The 25,974-nt window shown below is 45.9% G+C and overlaps 2 protein-coding genes across 3 annotated transcripts in view; one reads left to right on the forward strand and one right to left on the reverse strand.

Moving 5' to 3' along the window:
* Nucleotides 1–63: 63 nt before the first annotated feature.
* LOC119387908 (60S ribosomal protein L27) lies at nucleotides 64–10,581 on the reverse strand. Of its 2 annotated transcripts, none has more exons than XM_037655474.2 (5): nucleotides 10,450–10,581; nucleotides 10,041–10,124; nucleotides 9,517–9,686; nucleotides 278–388; nucleotides 64–152 (listed from the first exon to the last, which is right to left on the reverse strand). In XM_037655474.2, the coding sequence occupies exons 2-5, from the start codon at nucleotides 10,119–10,121 to the stop codon at nucleotides 104–106; spliced, it is 411 nt and encodes a 136-aa protein (XP_037511402.1). In that variant the 5' UTR covers nucleotides 10,122–10,124; nucleotides 10,450–10,581; the 3' UTR covers nucleotides 64–103. The 2 variants fall into 2 exon arrangements, with proteins under 2 accessions (XP_037511402.1, XP_037511403.1); XM_037655475.1 differs by lacking the exon at nucleotides 10,450–10,581 and adding an exon at nucleotides 10,377–10,395.
* The window catches only part of LOC119387907 (ceramide synthase 6), a 30,342-nt gene continuing 14,933 nt past the window's right edge, over nucleotides 10,566–25,974 (forward strand). The window contains exons 1-5 of the mRNA XM_037655473.2: nucleotides 10,566–10,790; nucleotides 19,870–20,100; nucleotides 21,765–21,822; nucleotides 23,309–23,359; nucleotides 25,672–25,764. Of these exons, the coding sequence (XP_037511401.1) occupies nucleotides 10,606–10,790; nucleotides 19,870–20,100; nucleotides 21,765–21,822; nucleotides 23,309–23,359; nucleotides 25,672–25,764 (618 nt within the window). The 5' untranslated portion in view covers nucleotides 10,566–10,605. The remainder of the gene's footprint in view (nucleotides 10,791–19,869; nucleotides 20,101–21,764; nucleotides 21,823–23,308; nucleotides 23,360–25,671; nucleotides 25,765–25,974) is intronic.

Here is a 25,974-nt window from a genome sequence, read left to right on the forward strand (position 1 = left end):
AACTATGCCACCTCGTACATAAGGATCTATCCACATGAGAATATGCACACCATGACACAAAGAGAGGGGAGAAATGTACAGCTTTTAATATAGCACACGTCTTTTAGAAGCGCAGCTTCTGGAAAAACCATGGGTTCTTCTTTGACTTGTACCTGGAAAAGCAAAGTACGAGAAAATGAGCAGTTGTAAAATTAAAAGAAGCAAGTTTGATGGCAATTTCTTTCTAGTGTGTAACAAAAAGCTAATCATAAACTGAGCAGGCGGTACAAGTCCTCACCTCTCCTCAAACTTGGCCTTCACCTCACGTCGAGACTTGCGCCTCTTGGCAGGGTCCTTCCAAGTCTCCTTGTTGACGACAGACTTGTCGAACGGGATTTCCACGGTGTACCTGCACACACAACAGGAGACATAGTTGAAAACACTGCAGTATTAACCCAATGGGATACAATAACACCTAGTGCATATAAAATTTGGAAAGAACATAGCTTCTGTGAAAGCACAGTTTTTATGTAGGTGATGCCAACTGCAATCCTAAAATGCTTTAAGCTCGAGCCGAGGCTTGCACGTCCAGCAAAATGTGCAATCTTGGATGTCTTTGCAGCTGGCTAATTGTCTCGGGAAACTGCAGTAGACTAATTGAAAACCTTGTAATGAGAACCTAAACGTAATTTCCAAGATGACCAAAAGGCGTTGTCATCCTAGACAAAGAATTTCCCAATTAGAGCTGCCACCCTGCCATTCTGTGAAGTTCAAGGCAAGATTATGATGTAACTGTTGAACTCCATAGCTAGTGCCTTGCCAAAGAGCAGTCGGATGCGTGGGCCGACACAGCACACTAGATTTACTGTGACAATACCCTATAGCAGCAGTGTTTCCTTTATGCCATACTCACTTCCAGTCACACCAAAACGCACAGGCAGCTTCAAAGCCCGCTCGCATCCTGCACCCAAATAAACGCAGATAAATGCATACATATTGCTGCATGCACAGGACCTAATACTCCAAGCTAAAAATAAGCAGAACTACTGCACACAGTTGGGGAATGGCTGTCACGTACTCGGTGTTATGCTGTAAGCATAGCGGATAAGTAGTTGTAGCGTCATACAGTAAGTTCCCACACGTAGATCAAAACAGGCACACACATATTCAACCACGAAAGTAGAGCAGCTGAAAACAGCAGGAACAGTTTCCACGATTCTTAAGTTGTCCAGCCTGAATGAATCATTAGTTCGAGCGGAGGGGAAGGGAAAACAGAAATGATAATGAACAGGGGAAGCACTAAAATAATTGCAAAATGGGTCGGCATCAAGTAAGGATTCCACGCTGACACCATTCATTTTCACACATAATCTAAGCTTAGCATTGCTCCGACCACATTATCTGCTGGTTCAGCCAGCTACAAATCAAGGTTTAAAATGAGCAGAATAGAGTGAAAGGAATGGCTGCATTACACAGACAACCATGCACTTTAAAAGCGGTACTGACACCTTTTTTCGAAGGAGAGTTTAGTGCTCTGCCATACAAATCTCCTGTATGCAGAGACGGCTCTAAGCAAGTGTGAAGCTCAGCAAATGCGGCTATTTTATATTGATATTAAAGTCAATTTTCACGTGGCACACCTACCAACATTGACACTAGTGTGACGTCAGGCTACAGTACTAATTCTGGTGACATCGCGCAGCAGTCTGGCTAGTTGTGATGACGTTGGGTACCAAAACTTCCAAGATGGCCACTTGTGTGTCACTAATGGAGCCACGGTGCGGCCATGGAAACATCACTATATATTGTGCAACCACGTGACAAGAAACTCATACCTCATTGTGACGTCAGGGTGCAGTAGGAACCAGAACAATCTTTTAAAAACATACTGTAATTACTTTTTCAGGGTGCACTCGCGCTTAGAACACACCTTTTCTAGGCCCTTGAGGGCTTGGCCTTTTATTTGACGTGAAAAAAAAAAAAATCTACAACTGAAAGTTTTCGTGTCAGTAGTCTATTAAAAGAGCCTGCAACATTTTTTCAGCATGGTCAGAAAACGCTGTCGATTGGTAGTCAAGGCTCCTGAGCACACGCAAGCTAAACATTATATAGCGCAGAATGCAGCCTAGAATTTACAATTGTGGGGGTGCTATATCACCCTGTAAAGGCGACTGCCGTAGCTTGGGCGCGGCCGCTGTGTTTGGAATGCACGTGCTTTGCGCGTAAGCGGAGACGATCGACCAAGGTCGGATGCGCTGGATGTAACCAGAGTTTAGCGTGGTGGCGCCGGCATCGCCGCCGCGGAGAACTTAGGCCGGCGCATAGAAACGGCAAGAGTCCCTTTTGGGGTGTCGCGGCGACTCACCACGAGGCCCTCGGGCTCTCGTGGTGAGTCGTGCATCTGCGGCGCCGCATTTGTATTGTATTACCTTATCTTATTGTATGTCTTATATTTAGTTTATTGTATGTCTTATATTGTCGTATATTGTGTATTGTGTAGACAGGCTGATGATGATGATGTCTTATATTGTGTATAAGTTTAGCGTGTTACCAACTTGTTTACTAATTCGGCCGGCGAGCTCGCCATATATTAAAGAAGTGTTTAATAAACCTCCACGTTTGTTGCACGACCGCGTGAACTGTGTCCGTGTATTCCGAGGGCGGCGGCGTTATATCGCTCAGACCCCACACTGGCTGCCCAACGTGGGGCCCTTGGGGCATCTGATGACAGCTTTCGCGGTTCGGGGCAGCATTTGTGTGAGCCGGGTTAGAGTAAGCATAAGGGGGGATTTTCATCTCTAGTGTCGGTGGCGTGCTTTCTTGAGAGCGAGGAGATCGGCTGCTGTGGCGTGTTTGAACTTGTCGGCACGCTAAGTTTTTTTTCTGTTTACAAGTGGTTCATTTTTTATTTTTAAGAAGGTCGTTGAGTGTCGGTACGAGTCACATGGCCCGCGTCCTGGGAGAGCGAGGCATAGAGCACGTGGATTGTAGGCAAGCCCGAAGCGAGTGAGTACGGAAGCCTCGTAGGTTGTCAAGAGTTTTCTGTAAATAGTTTTCTTCTGTCTCTTTGACTCTGGGAGTCGCGGCTTGTGTATCCGGGTAGCCAGGGGGCACGGGTGTCGTTGCTGCTGGTATTGCGGCTCGACGCCGGGGCATCGTGACACCGGGTGGGCGCCAATCGCTCGGTAAGCTGCTGTGTGCTGCGAGCGCATAGGGCCACCTCACAGAGCTGATGTCTCCTCGCGGCTGCCTCTTCTGCGCCTGTGCGGGTGCTTGTTTTGGATGCTGGTTGTTGTCGAGCGAGTCGTTAGGCCTAAGGCTCCGCGGAGCTGCCTGTTGCACGTGGGACACAACCAGTTGGATCGTGGCGTTGAGGTGTTGCACTCCGCTTCCCTCATTTTAGCTTGCGTGGCACGATTAAACTGAAAAAAGGCAACCGTTCACTTGCATTTGCCGTCTCAGTCACCGCCGACGTCGTTGCCAGCCGGACTGCGCCGTTTTTTCGAGTGTTTTGAATGTACGCAGTGGGAGTTGTAACCCGCCGCTGGTTGTCTGCTGCACATCGTCTTCACAGCTGGCCGACATGCCCGTGACCTGCGTAGCTGCCTTCAAATCGGCGCCCTCATGAGTGCTGCCTGCAACCAGAAGACGTGTCGGCGCGAGCGACGCTCTCTCGCGCCGATGGCCACATTGCCTTGGCGGTTCCGGGACTGAGGTCAAGCCAGTGCAGTGGTGTCGACCAGCGGCTGTGTCACAGTGCACGGACATTCTGTAGCGACATTTACGCCACTTGTTCTTTCGTACAGCTTGTGTAGCTGTTTGTTTTTAAGTTTTTTTTTTCCGGGATATGTGTTTAAGGTTGGGGGATGTGGGGGTGCTATATCACCCTGTAAAGGCGACTGCCGTGGCTTAGGCGTGGCCGCTGTGTTTGGAACGTACGTGCTTTGCGCGTAAGCAGAGACGTACGACCAAGGTCAGGGATGTGCTGGCTGTAACCAGAGTATAGCGCGGTGGTGCCGGCATCGCCGGCGCATAGAAACGGCAAGAGTCCCTTTTGGGGTGTGGCGGCGCGCGCGGATGGACGTCGGCCACGGTGGGTCCGGGGGGGGACGGTACCACGGCTCGCTTCCCTCGGGCCCTCGTGGTGAGTCGTGCATCTGCGCCGCCGCATTTGAATTGTATTATCTTGTCTTATTGTATGTCTTATGTTATGGTGTATTGTATGTATTATATTGTGTATAAATTTAGTGTGTTACCAACTTGTTTACTAATTTGGCCGGCGAGCTCGCCATATATTAAAGAAGTGTTTAATAAACCTCCACGTCTGTTGCACGACCGCGTGAACTGTGTCCGTGTGTTCCACGGTCGGCGGCGTTTTATCACATCAGACCCCACACAATTAATTCTCCAAGTCAGCTAGAACTCTTTCTTCTTTCTACAAATGATGCCATATACCTGAATGACCACACCATTTAATAAATGTGCACATATTCGTGTTGGTTGCCCAATGACGTGAATGTGTCAGTGTGTTATACAAGCGAGGCTTCTTTCAGACTCCACAACGTTACGCAGTCATTTTACACTGCAAACCTGTCTACCTTATACAACAAGACACAGGCCATCAGTAAATTCTCACCAGTTGTTTGTAAAGGGGCGCCCTGCCCTGCGATATTTCTACAACAGCATCCTGCAGATTTTGAGTGTGTGTAGTGTTGAATACGGAGATGAACACAAAAACTAATTACTTGCTGCACGAGAACTGGAATTATTAGTCTTCAATGTTCAAAACTCAAGCAGACGAGAGAAAACGTTCCTTTTTTGCATTTCACTTTCCCAGTGACGTCACTGGCTCCTTCCAATCACCATGTGCCTCTTATAGAGACATACTGGAAGTCTTGCCTCATGGTGGTCACTGTCTAGTAGATATAGTGTTGTGCTGCAGTTTTTTAAGTAAGATATTTAAAAACACAAATCCTTTAGCATGCGTTAACGTATAAAAATGTTTTTATATTTACCGAACAATGGTGTGGCCAGCTTGGACCAAACGAATGTTACATGCAACGTGGCGCACGAAGTCAAATGCACAGCCACAGGTGTCACTGTCGCATGACTGATGCAAAAAAATTATCACTGAGTGTCGTTGTAGTCAAAGCAGATGGTGGTCTCCCAATTCAAATAAAATTGTGAATACTTCATTGTTTTGTGTTCTGAGCTGTGCTACAATATTGTGATATTTCACAGTACCAAAACAAGCAAAGAAAATTACATTCTTAATTTGTTTCGCAAGGCACCTTTAAGCAGCAAAAAGCATTACTGTGCATGTCTGAGCCACAGCACAAAAATTTTTACATTGTGTTCAGTTTTATGTTAGCAGTACTTCCTGTGGGGCTAGTTGGTAGGCCAAAAAAGACAGGCATTGGTCCTGTTTTCGTTTGATGTTCAGCTTATTGGTGCCTCTCTGTTTTGTGGAGTTTTAATGTCTCAAAGCAACACGCAGATTAAGAGAGACACTAGTGGAGGGCTCTATATTACTTTGGACCACCTGGGATTATGCAACAAGTACCCAACCAGTGATGCTACTGGCTTAGACCACTTTGGAGCAGCTTTTGGAGCAGGCAAAATTGCGTTTTGGAGCAGCAAAACTAGCTTTTGGAGCAGGTGGTAATGAAGTAATTTCAAAGACACGCACTGTATTCATAACAGACAGCCAATAAAAAAGCAATATTCTGCACGAATTTCAAGTGCAATAAAAAAATTAAAAGAACCCCGAATTATGAATATTAACCTTTTCATCTAACCTAACTGCAATTAGTAAACAAAAAAAGTGACGATAAACAAACACTGAGTCACAGCACCTTTTTACAAGTGACTAGGAAACATATCAGTTATCACAGATGAGCTTGTACATAAATATCACAGAAACAGCTCACTGCACACGATATAGAAACATAGCATTAATAAAAAAATGACTGAAGACAAAATGAATATAATAAGAATTTCTACATACTTGTACACCAAACATCACAGAAACAGCACATTAAATATCACAGCAAATTTTTCCGCAGTGATAAATAGCATCAGACTCAACAACAAATAAATAGGCTTTTCACAAAATAAGTTGACTCCCGCATAGCAGCATGGCAAATGATCAACTACAAAAGCATCGACGTAAAACACTCAGTACACTGGTATACCAATTCAGGGGTACCATTCACGCACATATTAAAAAAACAAATGCAAAATGACTACCAAAAAACTTCTCTTTCGGTGCTCCAATAAACTAGTGTAAAAAAAGACCAAATGAAAACTGTCACAAGCACAAAAAAGATTAGAATAGCAACTTTTAAAAAATGGTCAGAAGTGCGCAGAAAGGTCACTTGCGGGCAGGCTTCTTTTTTATTTTCAGCCATTTTTTGAATGGCCATCTCAAGTCGAGATTTCCCTGAAGCTAAAAGAGAATTTCCACTTTCAACTTCGGCAAAGTCCTTTGTTTTAAGACCATGGGCAATCAGAAGTTCAGCATTTGTGAGCATCTTCTTAGCAGTCTCCACTTCCTTTTGAAGATCTTGACCTTCGCTGCTTGGGCCTGCTTCAGGCTCCTCACGTGGCCGCTTAGCCGACTGTTCTTTCTCCAAGGCAAGGCGTTCAGAGTACCTCTTTGAATTTCTCACCACCCTGAGAATCTCAGGTGTAATAGTGTAACTACTGGGGTCAGAGCCAAAACGCTTACCATAGGACACAACATGGCGAATGCCATTGATGCTATCTAGTGTCAGCTGAGCCCTGGCCTGCAGTAACTAGCGATTTTCGCTGAAGCCTCTTTCTACATCAGCATTGCCGTGGGGGATGCCGCGCATGAACTCCAGTTAACGTTCACGCACCTAGCAACTCATTGGACTGAAGCAGCATGCACGACCGCCAGCTACCGCAACAGTACAGGGCCAACCGACAAAGCCGAGTATGGTTTGACTTGGCTCGTATTGCATCCTGTACACTTTTACAGCGCGATGTCGCACTCAATGGGGGAACCTCATGTACAGTCAACTGCCGATTTTTCGGACATGCTCGAAAATTCGGACGCTTTCGCGGCACCGTCACCAGCCCCATAGACTTCAATGTATTAGAATGTCCGAAATTTGGGACGCTGAAGCTATTCCGCGTCCGATTTTTCGGACTTTCTGCCCAAATTGCAGGTCCGAAAGGCATTATTTGACGCCCCCACCTCTGCCGCGTCTATTATCTCGTAGGTTCGAACCAGCGCTTTCGCGAGTCGATCTGTTTGAGACAGTAGCAGAGTTCGAAAGTCAGCTTTGCCGCAATGCCGAAGCGTTATGGGGTGAAGCAGACCAGAAATTCAAAGGGGCCGCTATCGCGGCGCCGTGCGGCGATGTTACGGATAAGCAGCGGAAATGCACTGAGGCGTGATGGCGGCAACTGGCACACGCGCCAGTACGGCTTAATCGCTGACAACCCTTACGATAAGTATCTTCAGTTAACTGCTCGGTAGTGCACGTGGCCTAGCGCAGTTGCATGCGTACTGCACGCATTTAATAGGCGAGAACCCAAATGCGCCGCGCCGCCATTCCTGCTGCGTCTTTGTACGAGACCGCTAAGTGCGCCGCATAGACGCGTTGCCTTCGCGGACGAAACCAGCTCGTCATTGCAGCGCCCGTGTGCGGTCAGGAACTAAGTGCGCATCACGAACCCTTTCATGATAAATGCGTGCGTACGATTCAGCAACAGTAAAGTGACGGCGTCCGTCGGCTTAGTTGGCGATGTGCTGCACACAACTAGAAACGATCGGCTTGACACGGCAGCAAATGCTGCGTATCGGCGGCGATTCGGCGATGTGTGTGCACATCGTTTACATGCGCACACGCATCGGAGAAAGCCGGACGAGTCGTCCGCTCTTCCGCCATAGTTTCTGTGTTCCGCGTCATCGTTTACAAACGCTTCATGCGAGATAGCCGTAATCTATTCCGCGCTTTGCTGTTATCGGCGGCGCTCATCACAAGATGCAAAAGTGGCGGTTGGCACGTACGTAGTTAAGCGGGGTTCGCGGCAGGTACCGAATGTATTTGCGAGAGCCTGGGCGCGCACCAAAATGCCCGATGATTGTACTGGGAGGCATTAAAGCTATTTCGGACGTGGCTGGGGCGATTTGACCGCTTCAGCTAAATAAAAAAGCATGAATTTGATTTTTCGGACGATTTCGCGGTCCGAGTCCGAAAAATCGGCAGTTGACTGTAGTTAGTTTCATTTCTGAAAGTCGGAGTACACCCCTTTGGCGCAGGCTTGGCGCAGAATCGCCAAATTTTGAGGAAATGTAGCAGGTTGTAGCAGCCAGGGCACTTTGGCGCAGTCTGGCGCAATTGGCGCAGCGGTAGCATCACTGCCAACACAAAGTACGCAGCAGTCCACCATCAAAGGAAACATCGGAGCACATGGCAGCACTAACACCAGCTGCAATGATCTCCGATGTTCCCTTTAAAGGGACACTAAAGGCAAATAACAATTTATGTCAGAGCTCAATGTATGACAACTTCTAAAACGGCAATATTATCAACAGCAGTGCCCTACTTAGAGAAATTAAGCTAAATGTATCACATGATCAGCGCCACGAGTGGGACATTTTCGAAGTGATCCCAATGACGTACGAGTCTGGCTACAATAAATCACTCATAATCTAACTAGCTACAATAAAAAAAAGACCCTTCCGTGCATCAAGAGACATAATAAAATGCTGCTAGTTCGTTTCTGTATGATTCATGGAAAAAAGAACCTCTTTGGCGTTGTCATGGGGAACGGCACGCGTGGTTCAAAGGTTCCGTTTTCGCTGAACTGCGCTTCGCCCGGCGCCCTGCTTCGCTCACGCGGTCGCGTCTCACTGGCAGTATCGGGATCGCGTACTGCCGCATGTGTTTTGCGCGCTCGTGAAAGTCGCTCTGACAGAAAGTTCGACAAAATTCCACGTGCAACGACGCCGACACTACGAGCCCTCAGCAGCATACCGCATTCATCGGGGCTCAAGTCGCTGAATTGGAGCCCAGCGTCGCAAGCCAATGTCTCGTTGTCAAGTTCTCCGTCCACATCCATTGCGGCGATTGCGGCAAGCTTCAATGGCCGTTGTTGCTGCTGCGGGTCCCGCTACTTTCGCTCTGCTGCTACTAGTGTCGGCGGCCGCGCAGTAAAGGCGGGCAACGTTGGGCACGGCAGCAGTGACGTATGAAAGTGATTTCAGGCGGGTAATTTAAAGTGCGCTAGCATGATGCAGACCACTAAAACGTGATTTTATTTCAAAATAAGCACTTCCTTGGCACAAAGGTAGCACTGCGAGGTTTCTGGACCGCTATGTCAACAATCAACGTCGACTTAATATTTGCCTTAGTGTCCCTTTAACAGTGTACCACTCTGTACATGTGTCTATGCATTTTGCTGTTGCACGTTGCGGCGACTGCTGCAAAACAATGCTCGTTTACATTCTGTTAAGTGTCTGCTCAAGCCAATGGGGCAGCAGCAAACATGTCCTTTACTCACCGGGTGGGCATCAGGTGGTTGTAGTTGTACACCTTCAGGAAAGGCTTGATTTTGCTGTACTTGGTCAGCTTCTTCTTGCCCATTCTCCGTGTCACCTTTCGTGGATAGCGGTCGATGCCTGCCACCAGGGCATGGCCGTACTGCTTGTCTGGCGTACCGTCATCGTTGTTCTGCAAACAGGGACCCGTACGTTACGGATTTCACGACACTACCCGCGACTAACAAGCAAATCTCGTGCAGTGATCATTTAGGGTCCCATGCACAAGCAGTCAATGCATCAATGCACGGTATTATGCTTGGCTGTCGAATAAACACGAGCACCGAAGGCGAAGCTTTTCACCTATTGTTCTGTTGCGCTTAGAAATGCCACGTTAAACGCCTTGACCAAACTTCACTTTCAAGCACGCATGAAACCTCTCTAATGTCAGTAGGCTACAATGTGTAATCGCGCTGTCACGTATCACCCACTACTAAAGTACTTCGAGTGCTGGCAGTCATTTCAGAATACACATTTGCAAGCTTACCTTAACAATGACAGCTTTCCTGCCGGCGTACTTGCCGCTGAGGATCAGCACCACCTTGTTTGGTCGCATAATCTTCCCCATTTTCTGCAATCAAAAGTAAACGGGTTTAGTGAATGGCAATTTCACGAAGCCAATGGAAGCTTCTCAAGTGAATTTCGACAACGCGGACAAGCGCAACCCCGCACAACTGCTAACAAGCACGAAAACGGAGCATTTGATAGGTAGCTGCAGGTTCATTCTCATGCATGCTCCGGCACCAAAACTCTAGTTGTACTCCAACTCCACAGCCCGATGAAAAGCAATTGTGCACAAAAGTACTTCTTTATTGAATGGTACCAGTTATTTCAGTGGTTTTGCACGGGAAAGCAGCGCCAAATTTCGGATTAACGAAGATTGAAAATTCACCTACGGATTATACGCGGTCCTCCTCACGGAGATCGGCGGACGAAAAGGAAGTGGCGATCTCTAGCGGAAGTCTCGCCGGTTCACGTTCTCTTCGCTCGCAAATCCCGCGGCGTCTCGCGCGGTGCGTGAATAAGCGCAGCTCTTCACTCGAGAGTCGGAAATGGCGGGGGGTGTTGTGCAGCGGTTTGGGAAGTGGTTTTGGAATGAAGATGTTTGGTTGCCTCCGAACTTCACATGGGCGGACATTAAGAACACGGAGAAAGTAAAATACGCCCAGTTTGATGACCTGTACTACGGATTCCTGGTGGCTCTAGTACTTCTCGTTATACGCTATACGCTCGAAAGGTAAGGCCTAATCTTTGACTCTGAATCGGCGGATTTGTTCGGTATCGCCCGAACTCCTGTGTTCCGCGATGTATTGCGCTTGTTTCATTTTTTGCCCGACGTTTATGCTCGAGCAGCTTCGATCGGGGCATCGCTTGATTGACCGGGAACGCGTGCGGAGCACTGCGCGGACGCGCAGTAGTCGAATAATCGGGTCGTTATTTGTCGTAGGTGCGAACCCACGTTTTTGCCGGTTGCGTGGGGCAATGTTCTCTGCGGGCGGCTCGTTCCACCTTGCCGTACCATTGTAACGGGGTGCATCCGTTTGACTCTGGTTTCACGGAAGTTGTTTTGCGCGCGTTGCAGCTTGGGGCGTCATTTCAGTAGGCGTTTCCTGACTCATTCATTTCGTGATTATCGATGAGCAAGACTGGCTCGTGCCGATAAGCGGTGCCAAAGACCGGCTTGAGCTCGTGTTTGCGGATCGCGCACGCAGCTGTCGCTTGGGCGTGTCGGCGTGACTGTGGCGGCTGCCGCCCATTCTCGTACGATCGCTCACGCGTCTCCCGTTGTCTTCCAGGAAGACTTTAAAACGTTGCCCGGATAGCGTCTAGTACCGGTCCTCAACAAGTAACGCCCGGAAGCGTCTTGTCTTCCGGCACTGGGATATCTGGCCGAAAAAACGGGTCTTTCAGTACCGTTCGACCGTAGATTTAGCGCAACGCCGCCGATGTTCATTCAAACGCAGGGCCCCCTTGCGTGCGTTCGCAGTGGATTAGAGAAGTTGGGATTCAATTTCGCGAGTCCTTCGCTCGTATAAAGTAGATCCGCGCCGACTGAAGGCCGCGGTGTCGCGTTACTCGCTGTTGGCGATTGTATATCCTTTTTTCGCTGTAGCCCTGAAAATCAATCCGAACGCGTCCCTGATTCTAGCGCGCATTGGCTATCGCCACAAGGTCCGTTATGCTGTCGTAACGTTCGAGACGCTTCACGTTTGGTATGCAATTGATGGACTGGTATCGAAATGTGTGCGTGACCTCTAACGGTGTGTGTACACTCAGGATTTCCATTTGGGGACGAGGACGTCTTGACATTTTGAGGGCGCCCTAGCTCGGGAATGGTGCTACGCTGCGTTACCAGGCCGGGGCTCTCCTGAGCTTGGTCTAAAGAACATGGTCAAAAAAAAAAAGAATGAGCGCACGGTAACAGCAAGTGGCATCCCCGCAACGACAAATTGCCGCGAAGTTCTTTCTAGAAACTCAAACCAACAAAAAAAAAAAAAAGTGCGCGCGCGGGGAAGTTGACGGGCGCCTGCGGTTGCACCGGGCTTCCGCCTGAAGCCCATGTCCATCACGGTTCGTTTTGAGCAGCGCTTCAAATGCGCATCACGACGGTTCCCAGTGCATTAGGCTGCCCGTTGTATTTTGTTGGCGGCTGAGGCGACGTCGTCGGCTTGGCTCTGTAGTACAAGGAATTACGACGGTGCAGTCGCGTGCTCGCAAGGCGAGGTGTCCTTGGCGTTGCGACGCTCGCACCGGCCTTCCGCTGAGGCCGTGCAATTGACGACCCTCCCAGCTGTTTGCGGAAATCGGGTTCTTTCGTGGGCGCCGTTAGCGAAGGAGACTGCACGTGGATCGGCTTCAACCGGTTAGCCTTCTTTCCTGAACCCTCGCTTATCGCGCCGTAATCAGATCGGACCGGTGGTAAAAGCGTGCGCTCCACGGAGTGATCTGCTGAAAGCGAGAGTGATACAGTGTCCGAGAAACGGTTAACGGCCCCTCTGTACGGTGTAGGCTGGTTTGTAGTTGGCCCCTTTGTGTCTTTCGAGGAGTAGCGCAAAGCAAGCGTGGGTCGTTCGTCTTAGCACCGTGATCTGTGCCTCTTACAGGGAATATGAAAACCCGCCGAATGAATTAAAAGATGAGAAAATAAAGATGGATGTACGGTTTGCGTCACTGATGACCCCCTGTTGTATTCGGTTCCGACAGTGCCACGCTAGGCATAATAAATGTGAAAACGCACGTACTCATACACAAAAAATTTACAGACATGGAACGGGAATGAGCGGTTTGCCCTATGCTCACATCACTGATAGCTGGTCTGGAGCCCCACTAAAGTTACAGTAGCCTCTTAGTCACTTCTGCCACCATTGTGGACCCTGTCCCTGTGGGCACGAGTGCATTGCAGTTATCTGAGGCTCTGGTAGGGCCAGAATCTTCGGGCCTCGTGAGACTTATTTGCCCTGTAGGCAAGGTCCCGGGGCACTCTAAACAACATGCCTGATGGTTCCCTCAGATTTGCTGGACCAGACACAACACAAGGGCTGCCAACTCCTGCAAAATTTTTTTCAGTGAAGCTTGGCTTCAATCATAACCTCAATTAGGTCCTGAAAGTTGTCCACAGGCTGTGATGAGGTGCTGTTTGTGAATGTTGGTCACAGTATTTGCAGTGGGTGCCTTCTAGGCATGTGTGGTGTTGTATGGTTGCACATTATGATCTTTCATGAGAGCCCCACACTTGGCCTCTTCAGATTAGGCACCCACCCCAGTTAACAGTAGCATTCAACTTTTACAATGCTAAAACTGAGACTTGTGCTAAGGTATCGCGATATAACCTGAAGTTAGTAAGTGCAGGCGATACCATGTGTCAAGTGATCAGTCTATTTCTTTCTACTGGTTTCAGAGAATACTTGTACTTTGTGGTAGACGTACCACTGAATCGTCAGTGATGATAAAAAATTGATGCTTTGCGGATTTTTAATGCTGCTTGATGACGTGGTAATCCAGGCTACAAATTGAAGGCAGAGAAAAACATTTGATTTAAATTTGTACTATGTTTTCAGGTTAAATAAAGAAGTTTCATTTTAACAGTCTGTAGAATTGGACTGTTCCACATACGTGGAGTTGGTTGCATTCGTGAGAGACTGATTTGCAGTAAGTCCTCACTTTTAAGGTTGATTGTGTCACTAGTTCTTTCACTTGTGCCATTTATGGGACCATACATTCGTAGTGATGTAGTTGCATCAGTCTGCATGATTGAGCCCTGTGCTGTGGTGCAGCCTCATTAGAAAATGTATGGCTGCCTCTGGCAGCTTTACTCGGTCCTATGCTTCGCCACCATCTCCAGATTTCAACATAAGATCTTTGAACACATCACAATGGGAACATCCGTAGTGCAACTGCGAAGCCATCTGCCGCGTTACCTGAATTGCTATAGTTGGAGCGGCAGTGCAATAAGCACAGCACTGCTGTTTCACTTTATACTTTATGAGTGGAGGCTGCCGTCAATGCAAGATAGTAGATAAACTGTGTACAAGTGTTGCTGGAATGAGCTAAAGTGCATTGGACATATTCCTGCATTTTCACGAGCAGCTATATTGCACGACAACTGTATGTTCCGAAGTACCAGCCCCATCCTCTACGCATTCTCTCCCCGTGAATGGAATGAGCTAACCTATTCCTGGCCTGTAACACTCGGCAATAAAAATGTTTTATACATCTGCTGCTCAATACTGGAAGCATGGACAGGAAATGCTATTAATTAAAAGTTTGTTAACTAACCAAGTTTTAACGATGGGGTACTCTTTTAGTGGTTCGAAATTACAACAAAAAAGGATGGCTAGGGCTGTATGTAGAATTTTTTATAAAAACTTATAAAAAACTGCTCCGTCGTGCTGCGCGCCCCTTCTTGTTTGCCTGCTAATTCCACGCTTTTGAAACGATGACCATGTTTTTGCCATATTCTGAAAGGAGGAAACTGGGCAGGGTAATTGGCTGCATGTCTTGCAAGGCTAGATCCACCTGCCGTCGCCGACTTCCTCCTCCTAAAGACCTTTTCCTACCCTTATATAGAAACTAAATTTGTTCTAGCTCTGCGTCATGCTCTGCATGCAATGTTTCTATCCTTCATTTAGAATTCAGAGTACTGCACACATTAGTCATTGTTTGAGATTGCTGATAAGGCATATTATTCTTTCAGGAGAGCAATGTGTTTTCGTTCACTTGTGCACTGTGGCATCTTTTTGCCCTTGGTGATACTTGGCTGCAATGAATCATGTCTGCACCCTTTGTTTTGTGTAGTACTCAAGTTAATGTTTGCACATCAGGTAGGTGTGAACTCGGAGGAGATCTCATGTCCTTTGTTAAGGCAGCTTGCTTCTCCTACCTCTCCTACCGTTCTCCACTGTCTGCAGTTCTTGCTTTCTTTTATGTGAACATTAGAGTCTGAGGAACGTCTTGGATGTCCAATCTATCTTTTGCCATTGGTATAATAAATAGTTATCATAATTTTCACCTGTGAAGGTCTTTGCTCACTAAACTTGTGCGTGCAATCGCTGAAGCTTTTGTAGCAAAAATTACGAAGTGGCAGGCATCTTATTCTGTACTATGTTTATTCTTGCTAAGTAGTATCGATTCCAGCCTTCCATCACTACATTGCCGTTAGCTATATTTATGAGATAGGATTTAGTGTTGTGTGGCCAAATTAACTTTTTGCGCACTGGATGGCTAGCTGACTAGCAATGCAAGTGGCACAGTGAAAGGAAATATGTGCAATTTACTTTTCTGGAATGGTTCCATCTGCGCATAACAAAAGCAAAATTATGCTGGCAAAAAGACATACATGTATAAAGACAGGAGCTTGGTGCACGAAGTGGCGTCAAACCAATCGTAAAGCAATTGAATATGTATGAAGAATGTGCCAAGTGGCTCAGAAGGCAGGGGAGGTACCTTGCGTTTATGTATGCCAGAGCTTATTGCGCTGATCCATGTTATTTTTTGTGGGCATTGTGTATGTGTGAATGGTAGCTCTTCCATGATAAGTGATACTACATGCAAGCCAGCCACTTTCAGTAGTCAATTAAGTAAACATTCCTTGCCATAATTTGTTCAGTTATGTGAAAGCTGGGACTAGGCGCTTGCACTTGGGCCAGTGCACTGATAGTTGAGGTTACCATGTGTGGTTTCATTCTGGGTGGATTGACATGTAATATGTTGTTGGAAGTATATTAGTTCAGTCATACTTGCATTAAAAGTAAGATCATCAGCCTGGCATTGATCGCTTCTCAAGTAGATGACAATATGTAACTTTCCTTACATCAGTTAAATGTGACTGCTGTGTGCAGTTCATTCACTTAGCTGCATGTTCTGCTTTAGAGGTTATTGAAAATTTTTTAAATTTGCCGTATATAGGGTTCTGAAAACAGACATACCCACCATGCCAGTGCACAGACATTGAGGCACCAAGATATCTCTGGCCTTCGGTCTCGCAGGGTGGCGTTGACCTTGCTAAAATGTGTAAGAATACAGCCAGATTCTTTGGAGCCGTGGTACTGGCACAGAGGTTTTAAAAATCCAAGAACTGCAGAATGAGCCAGCACATGAGTCATAAAGTGTACTAAATCCCAAATGTTCATTTGAAGCAAAGGTAGTGAAACTAAAACTTTATTTTGGTCATATCATGAGGGCTACCAGTTCAACCGAACAACAATTGATGCTAGCCGAAGTGAAAGGTTATGTGATGGTTGGATGGTGTTCTTCAGGCCATAAGGAACCATCCAAGTAAGTGTAAGCTTAAAGAACTTGTACTCACGGTGCCACCAGTAGTAGTCAGCAACTTAGTGGCACCGGACAACCACCACCACCACCACCTTAGTTCTGCGTTTGTTGCACAAGTGAAACTGGTCTCGTGGATAAAGATGTGTCGCCATTGAATGCTATTCGTCAAAAGGTCTGTGTTAGCTGTCATTCATCGCACGGATGGACACTTGGGCAATTCTCTCCCTCCTCCCTTCCCTGTTTCTTTTCTCTAAATTGATATTTCCAAACAAAAAAAAAATAACTGTGAGCTAGTTTGGGGGCTTTGGAAAAGTTCTGTTTCGAAGGAACATGTCCGTGTGCAGCTGCATGTCGTGCCTGCCATGACCTGACATGTATCCTGTGTTTTTACTGCTCTTGCACCTTCCGAAAACACTTGAGTGACATCCAGCTGCCTGGTATTCCCAAGCCTGCTTTCTGAAATTTCGTTTGGAAGCACTTTGCCATTGTGGCTGGCTGAACCGGTTTCCATCTCATTGGTGCTTCAGTTCTGCGTTACCTAAAAAAAATAAAAATAAACAGCACAGTAGCGACGTAGGAATGCATGTCTCATCCATTTTCTAATATATTTAGATTTCTGTGTAAGTTGTATACTTTTAGAGTTGCAACAGGACTGCGCAGTATGTTCTGTGACAGATGGGAATAGGGGTCAGCTCTAGTAGAAGCAATTTTGCGCTTCACCTGTTTTGCTGCTGGCAGTTTTGGCAGGTCATGTTTCCCTCATTCTCTTGCCTGCGCACCTAAAGATTAGGTCGTGGCTTTTTTTTCCTTCACTTCATTTTGCCGCACATCTCCATCGCTACATGTAATTTTGGCAATAGTGACAGCTGTTTACCCGAGGTTTTGTCTGTTTCGATATTGTGAAGCGCTATCACGACACAGGAGGGGGTGGAATGTGACCTAGTTGGGCAGTATGCAAGTTTCCAAGGTGTGCTCTGTGAGCATTTGCACAATGCTATCTGTACAATACTCTATCACAATCTAAGAAAAAAATGTCATCTCTGCCCACAACCATTGCTGTCCTTGCCACAGAGAATTAGCATAAATGCTCCATCCATTAGCACTTACTCATTTTGTGGCGTCAATCACTTCTCGAGTGTTCAGGATAGTTGACATCCCCGTACAGACACATGTTGTGTTGCTGGTTTTAGGTTGGAAACTTGAACGTCCTGGTGAATATCATCAGGGATTCTGACATTGCTGCTCAGTAAATTGTTATGTTTTAGGTAGTTACGACGAACCTTTAACTCTTAATATGCAAAGTATTTACATTAGCCGAGGAAAAGTATTTGCGGTTCGAGCGGAAACCAGCTAGCATGACTGTCTTTCACGGGTGAAGGCAGGCGCGCCTCGGTTCTGTTGGCAGGGCTTCCATTTTTTTCTGAGGTTGTAACAGGCTGTAGTGGGGTCGTGTGAGCCCCCACTTGGAATCTGTGGGGAAACAGCGCGAAAGTGTTTGTTGTACTTGCATGCAGCATTCCAGTGCTGAAGCGCTTTTACTCTCCTCTCGTTGAAAAGATCGGTTGTATGACGACGTTGAAACGTTAAGACCAAGTTTTGCAAGATTTAAAGAAAGGGGAGGGTTAATGCTGTTATATTGTCGTTTTTGAATACTGCCCACCATGCATAATGATTATATTAACTGTGCTCATATTATGCTTTTACCTATTAAATGTGTCGTCTCATTGGCCTTCAAATATTCGTGTTGTCAACAGGATTCATCAGCAACTGGATGGTACTTAATAAGACGTTCATAATAAGCAGCCCGGCCATTTATGCACCCTCAGTGCTGAAGTTTATTCACATACTGGAGCAAAGTATAGCGTGAGATAGGTAAAGTGTTTTCCATATTTGACACTTCAGTAGTAACTTTACAGCAGTTTTCTTTTCCGGGGCTTTGCTGTGAACAAGCCATTAAAAACATTTTGCTACTGGGCACTTACTAGGGAGTAAGCTTATGAAATATAAATACAAATGTAGCTTGTTAATGCATTCTCTTTGGGAAGGGGGGGGGGGGCAAGATTGATAAGACGACGAAACAATGGTTCGCCAGAAGCCATGGTTTTTGTATTTTGTGCCATCTTAGTTAGGGCAATAAATGACCTCCATGATCACTCTCCTGCTAACTGATCTTGCAGTAGTACTACTGGAATTCCAAGCAGTAGAACTGAAAAAGCCAGGGGACAAAGTTGGCTAGCATGCTTGGAGATTGGTAGCAATGTTTTAGCTGTGAAAGCAGTGAACAAACATATCTTTGAAATGTTTATGATTGATGTCAGATCACTTTACATAGTGCTGTTGCAGTAATCTAGTTGCCCCATCGTTCTTGTAGGACCAATTATTTTTTCTCCTGACTACACGGTCGACAACTTGTCATTGCATCATTGAAAGGTTTTTTTTTTTTTCCTTCATCCTGCTGTCTTGCTGTAAAGCAATTTCCGAATGAGTGCTGTTTTCCTCATTGTCTTTCTTTCCTCTGGTGACAATGGCTGAGTGACGTAAGCCCTGGACATATGCCACTGATATGATAGCCTTAATTGTTCGAAGCCCTTTGTTCTTGGTGCATCTTGCTAGCAGATTTCACGCAGCAGCTTTTTCGTAGGCTCCCTGTGAATTGGGGTGGGTGTCAATCTTCATGATATTGGTTCACGTACTTGTGATAGATATCTCGGCCATGAACCTTGTGTGGTTGTCGGTCACTTGGATTCAGTATATAAGCTTGCGGCACGTTTGTGTAATAAAAAAAGAATGATAGCCAGGTACGCTGTGAAAGGCGTGTAAGGAGGTTTTGACACATATAACCTTATCTGGAGAAACAAAGTAGCAAATGTTGCATCGCCAATTTCAGTATGCACAATTTGTGAACCAATGGTGTTACGGCCTCATGTTTACTCCCTTGAGAGCCTCTAACGGTTGTTTCAGTGTGTGCTTGGCCACCTTAATGCAACCCAGATGTTTTCATAAGCATGGCTAGTTCAGCAGGAACGAAAGAAGGGGATTGGATAACCTTAATGCAACCCAGATGTTTTCGTAAGCATGGCTAGTTCAGCAGGAACGAAAGAAGGGGATTGGATAAGGGGTCATTTTCTTTCTTAGACGCAACCTGATGAAACCAACAGACAATGCAGCCAAGAAAGATATGGAGGACATAATTTGTAGTCTTTAACTTTAGTACAGTAATTATGACACAATTGTAAAGAAATTTAATTGGTCCAAAAGACGACTTGTTGCAGGTCGAGGCGGAACCTACAACCTTCAAATGAAGCGTCCGATGCTCTACCAATCGAGCTATGGTGGCGACCGCCCTCCCGTCCACTTTATTGGGTATTTCTGTGTGTGTAATCCTGGGAGTGTTAGCCAGCAGCCTTATGAGATCATGTTCATTACACTCTCAGCAGATCTGCATTGACACGGGCAATACTTGGCCGACGTGATTACATTTTTCACTTATGTGCTTCAATTTCATTGGTCACCTGTTGTGGCAATGTTTGCCTGTCTTCTTGCAGGCTGGTGTTTTGCCCACTGGGTGTGCGGCTAGGTCTGCGGCAGCGGGTGCGCAAGGCCCCCGACAACCATGTGCTGGAGAAGGCATACCTCAGCAATGGCAAGATGGGCACCCAGCAGGTGCAAGGGCTGGCCCGCCAGCTCGAGTGGACAGAGCGCCGCGTCCAGCGCTGGATTCGGCAGCGCGTTCTTCAGGAGAAGCCCTGCACCCTGGACAAGTTCACCGAGAGCACGTACGTTGACTGCTGGCTGCATACTTGCCACTTATCTGGGAAGGATAGCTCCTGTTGGTTTGCATCTCCTTAGTTGCGGCAAATCGAAAATTGGTAGGATTCGATATAAGCACGTACAACAGCGTGATGAAGCTGCCCTCATAAGGTGGCTCAAAGTGCCCTAAGCCACGTCTAACGTTCTTTTTTTTTTTTTTACATTTCAAATAAACACATGCATCAAATTCAGAACGCTCTCACAATCAAGAGTGCCGAATGCAGCAGCACTATGTGCTACGGCCACGCCTGTCAGGATGAGCGCTGTTGCCTGTCATTTCTTTCCTTGCTGTTGTCCCTTTCCTTCAGGCTCAAACTGAGCTGTGCTATAGCAATACAACACTCATCCACAACTACTACACCGCAACTGAATTTCGGCCTCTGGGTGGTTCCTGGGCCCTTTAACCCTTTCACTGTCCGTTTTTTTCCGGCTGTGATGCACTGCCATTGTCAGCTTGGTTTCAGGAATATCAGGGAAGCTTGAAGCACAGAGAAATGGCTAGTTGTGAAGTCAAGATGACAGATAGAGATGGAAATGGGATACACCAACCTCGTTTACTGCTGATAGCAGCAAGCGATACGACGGCGAGCAAAACTAAAGCAGCGGTCGAGTCATGTTTCTGTCTATTGGAGAGACAACGGCACTCGTCCCTGAATTTGACGCGCCGTAGCAGTCATGCCAAGAGAGAGGGGGAAAAAACAAATCTGCAAACCTGCGGCAGGCAGATGCCAGAAGAACCCTTGTACCCGTAATCGCACGAGCGTCGCGTGGTCGCTCAGCCCGAGAGAGTAGCGCGTGCAGAGCGACCATACCCCCCAGTAAAGAATGGTGGGCGTTGTTGCTCCGTACTGTTCAGTACACGTACCAACGCAGTGAAGGGCGAAAATACATGCTTCCAGAGGGATTCGACAGACGGTGCAACCATTAGAATGACTCTAAATCACGCCAGCCTTGTGCTTCAGCGCAAATTTTTGAACGCAAAATGGAGAACGTACCGGTACGTTAGTGACACTGTTGGTAGGCGGGTGGGGGGGGGGGGGGGACACAAAAATGTATCAATACATCAGTGACAGCTAAAGAGTTAATGGTTGTGAAATGGGAACAGAATATACATTGGCACTTACATTACCTCTGTCTGCAGGTCAACAGAAGACATTTATATATAGAAGCAAGATGTAATAGGAGTTAGAAAGCTGCCCTTCTGTGCAAAAATGCCCTGGCTGAATAAAACAATTTTGTCTCAGTCAAGTGAAGTCGTGTCACTCATTAATATTAACCCTGAATGTCAGGATTAATCGTGTAGTATCCCTGAAATAATTCTCCACGCATCAATGCAACTTGCTGGAGTAGAGCCGGCAGTCTGGTAGCACTGGGGGGAAGCATGCACTAAAGAGCATGGTGCTTACTTGATTTGAGCTGCAGTTCAATATATACAAACAATTATTTTTATATCTTAAAGTGGTAGTCAGTTAAAATTAGAACAGTTGTTTTCATATTTCCTCATAGTATTCCATTAAGGGATAATAATTTTTCAGTATGGACAATTATTTAAATGCATTCAAATTTGCTAAAACTGGGTGTGGCTATGTAAATCAACTGGTGTTTACGGTTCTGTTTGCCTCGATTTCAGGTGGAGGTTCACATTTTACTTCAGCATATTTTGCTATGGATTGTACACACTATCAGATGTAAGTTCATGTATGTTGGTATATTCAATGATGTTAGTGCATTCTGATAGATTTCGCCATTGGTTTCTTTTTTTTATTCATGTCTCATAAACAAGGCATCTAAAGTGCTTCTGGGAGGGCGTTTAGGGGATTGGTTATTTCCGGATACTCCGCTGCCGAACCAAGTGCCTAAAATAGCAGCCTTGCGACAGTCTTCTTCCAGCTCCCATCCCTAGGCACTTAAAATGGCACTGCTAATCTTCCTCTCAAACTGAAGGCTCCCGAAGGTACATCACTGCTTTTGAAAGTTGGCTTGTATTACCGACTAGTGTATTATGAACAAGAAGGGGAAGCAAGGGATCCATTTTCCTTAGCCACAGCCATTAGAAGCCAATTGATAAGGAGGCCAAGGAAAGCATAATCGAAGTCTTAAGATTGATCATCCAAAGGAAGTGTCAGTGAAGAAAGAAACAACCTGCTGCCTGTGGGAACTGAGCGGTATGTTTAAAAGTTAAGACAATGTGTTTGTTTTAAGGGGGTATTTTTTCTTAACTTTTTGATCGATTGTAATGAAACTTCCAGAGTTTATGTACATTTGTGTGCTGATTTCAGATGTGTGATTATTTTTCTAGTACGATGTGTACTTTTTAAAATACAAAATAGTTTCATGTGCCCATTGCGGAGCAAAGTTTTTTTTCTAAACTAAGAGAGTTACACAGTAAATCGGCATATCACAATAATCTGGAATCAGAACTGGGTGCAGTGCAACAGAAATGGATGTCCTAATAAACCCATTTGAACAAATGTTACAGTATGTTGAACATTCACGAGTGGAATCCCAGCTTGAAATTGACTCAGTGGTGAATGTTCAACATACAGTAACTTTTGTTCAAATGGATTTTAGAACATCGTAGTTGCATTGCACTCAGTTCTGATCCCAGATTAGTGTGGTATGCTGATTTACTTTGTAACTCTCTCAGTTTAGAAAAAAATCTTACTCCCAATGGGCACATGAAATATTTTGTATTTTAAAAGCTACACATTGTACTAGAAAAATAATTGCATATTTGAAATTCGGCACACAAATGCACATAAGCTCAGGGAGGTTATGTACATTTGTGTTTACAAAATTGACCCACTTTTTATCAAAAGTGAGAATCTGTAATCACTGCTATACATCTCGTGTTATACCTAGAATGAACTGTTCGCACACTCGAGTTTACTTCAAAGGTTAACCTAAACTGAAAACAGGTGGGTTGTTAGAAATGTTTTACAAACTTCTCCTCACGATCTGTAGAGCTTGCAAGAATTAACCCATGTAGAGGCAGCTTTACTGCAATCTTTCCTTTCCTTTTACGGCAAATTCTGAATTACTTTTCGTTGAACAACCTAACTTCAGCAATTTAATTGTTTGGTGAAGTTTACTTATTGAGCTAGTTCATATGCTTTTGCTGGGGCCGAAACACGTTCACAAGTTTCCTCTGCCTCTTGTTTTCATTTTCAACAGAAACCATGGTTATGGGACACGATGCACTGCTGGTACGACTATCCTCACCATGTGAGTAAGCTTCTTTGATGATTTGAGAGTATTCATAATGGCCTTTAGGTTTTCGCATGTGTTGCAAGTACACCTGAATTATGAAATGACACCTGTGCTTTTGGAACAACAAACTTCAGCCCTTGCCGTTGTATCCTCAGATTTTTGAGCATCCAAATGCATTGTTTGGTGACTGTGTGGAATTCGGTATCACAATGCAAACTGACAAACAAATAAGTTGACAGTTAATATTTGCGTGTAAACCGTGTTTTTATTACGCTGTGCACAGAAAAATACTGAATAGATTTACATATTAGCTGTGTATTAAAGAATTGGTTGTTTCTTTAGGTTGTAGCCTCTTTTAGGCATTCTTTGCAGTTATCTCAATCTTAAATGTAAGAAGCCTTGGGTGTGGGGCATCCAGCACAGGACAAAATAGTGACATGGACTCGACACACAGCACTGTGTCTGATCTGTGTTGCTTTTTAGATGCGAGGCAGCTTATGGCGGAGTTCAATCCGGTGGTGTGTAGCATGACTACCCTTACTGCACATGCACATCCTCCTCCCTCCTCCTCTCCTCTTCTACGCTCCCCCCCTCTCGCGCGCCTCATTCTCTCTTGCACAACGCTGCGATGAGCGCCAGCGCATGCGCGTCCCCTCCCCTCTCCTCTCCTACGCTCCCCCCTCTCGCGCGCCTGTCAACCGCGTTCCCCGCTCACCCTGTGAGAATGGACAGCATTCCTCCTCTCCTTCTCCTCCCTCTTCTCATCTTTATCTCCCTTTCCCCCTTTCCCCTACAGGCGCTGAGCCGTGCTCCCAATTAGGGTTGCAGAAGTTGCGCCTTTTCCTTTCCTCAACCTCTCCTCCCTCCTCCTCCCTGTGAGAATTAACGGCCAGGCTAGAGGGAAGACACGACGCGCGTAGCATTCCTCTTCGCGTTCCACAACGCTTTGAATGGATGGATGTAGCTTACGGCGCGGGACTTCGCCCCAGCTTAAGAACCTGGCGAGCCAGCTCCTAAAAAAAAGTTACGCCATCTCCCGCTCAAGCGAACCATCTCCCCGCTGCTTCGCATCCACGCATGGTTCCCTTTAGTGGGAGATGGTGTAATTTTTTTATCATGTGTTGTTGGGTGCACTATGCTAAAGGGCCCTAGTGTCACATACCAACGAGCACAACATGCAGCTTTAGTATGTCACAGTAACGGCCCACTGTGATGAAGTTCAAGGGAAAGCCACTCTTACTTTGTTATAGTATTTATTATTGCATTGTAACTTAAAAGATTGTCAGCCCTTATAATGGACATTGGCTGCTAAGAAAACAGAATTCTTCTCTTATTAACAACTAGGTAAATAGAGGCAAAAATCTGCTGCACATTGGCAAAGGATTATCTGCATTCTCTTCACAGCAAGATCATTGCTTCCTCTAGCGTGACTGACAGGGGGGAGTTTTAGTGCTGGGGAACCCTACCCATTGGGTCCCTGCATTCTTTTGGGCTCTCCCTGCTTTCTTCGGTTTGCCAGCTGTACCCAAGGAGGGTACAAAAGAATGCAAGAGCTTATGCAAGCCACTTGGGGGGCCTAGCACTGAAACTTTGTAATGCTAATCCATCATCTTTGTCATGCGCACTCTTGTGGTAGCATTATAGAGGTTGTAATGGTTTTTGGGTGTGCTGCTATAGTGCTGCAAGCCTCCGGTTTCCTAAAACACTTGTCACGTTACACAAATGGCGTTCCTTTATGCTGGCATCCGATGATAAACTTTGCACTGAAATATAGGCTTTCAGTGCTCTGTTGTTAAATTCATGAAATGCTGAGAAGACTAGCAATATCTGGGAACACGAATAGTAGTCTTAACCCATAGCGATTTTGTTTTGCGCGGAGTGCTCAGTAATGGTTGTGTGGCTTTGTTTGAGGCTGTGAAGAAGGTCAAGAGCAAACAAAAAAAATGAAATGGATCATCATAAAGTACTTTTGGCTGCATGTGTGGAGCAGTTTATTGCAGCTGCGGATCAAAGTAAAATTTCTGAGCATCTCACCTTTTACTCAGTTTGCTGAATTGGGAGGGTTGTCCTTAATTCCACTTGTTACCTGATGCGAGTATATTCCTACCTCTTTAGTGTGATCGCAAGTTTGCCGTAAGTTAGTTGTACACACATGGCTGGTCACTGCAGCAGGTTATTGTGTTGCAGGTTGATTAGCTTTGTTAGAAATTGTCTACACTTGTGTATGTGGCTTTTTGGAGTCCCTTTATTTATTGTTGCATCAGCTATTCGATGTTGCATTGTTCAACTAGGACGTTTTGTTTTTCCCTCCTCCTGTCATTCTGCAGTCCGTCACCAATGACCTCTGGTGGTACTACATGATTGAGCTGGGGTTCTATGTGTCACTGACAATGTCACAATTCATAGACACCAAACGCAAGGTAAGGGGTGGTACTTCTCTTTTTTTTCTCTCTTTCTCTTTGAGTGTTTACTGCCACTTTAGTTGACTCTGGCAAGTGCACCTATGTGAACGAATCCTACTGCAGAGTTGTGCCGAAGCTTCATTACGGTTGAGTGAAGCAATTTTCTGATTGAGAAAAGTGTAAAATGAGTTGATGCATGAGGACTCTCTGGTTATATAGTACATAGTT

The sequence above is a fragment of the Rhipicephalus sanguineus genome, chromosome 3 (genome assembly GCF_013339695.2).
Source record: "Rhipicephalus sanguineus isolate Rsan-2018 chromosome 3, BIME_Rsan_1.4, whole genome shotgun sequence".
NCBI classification, from domain to species: domain Eukaryota; kingdom Metazoa; phylum Arthropoda; class Arachnida; order Ixodida; family Ixodidae; genus Rhipicephalus; species Rhipicephalus sanguineus.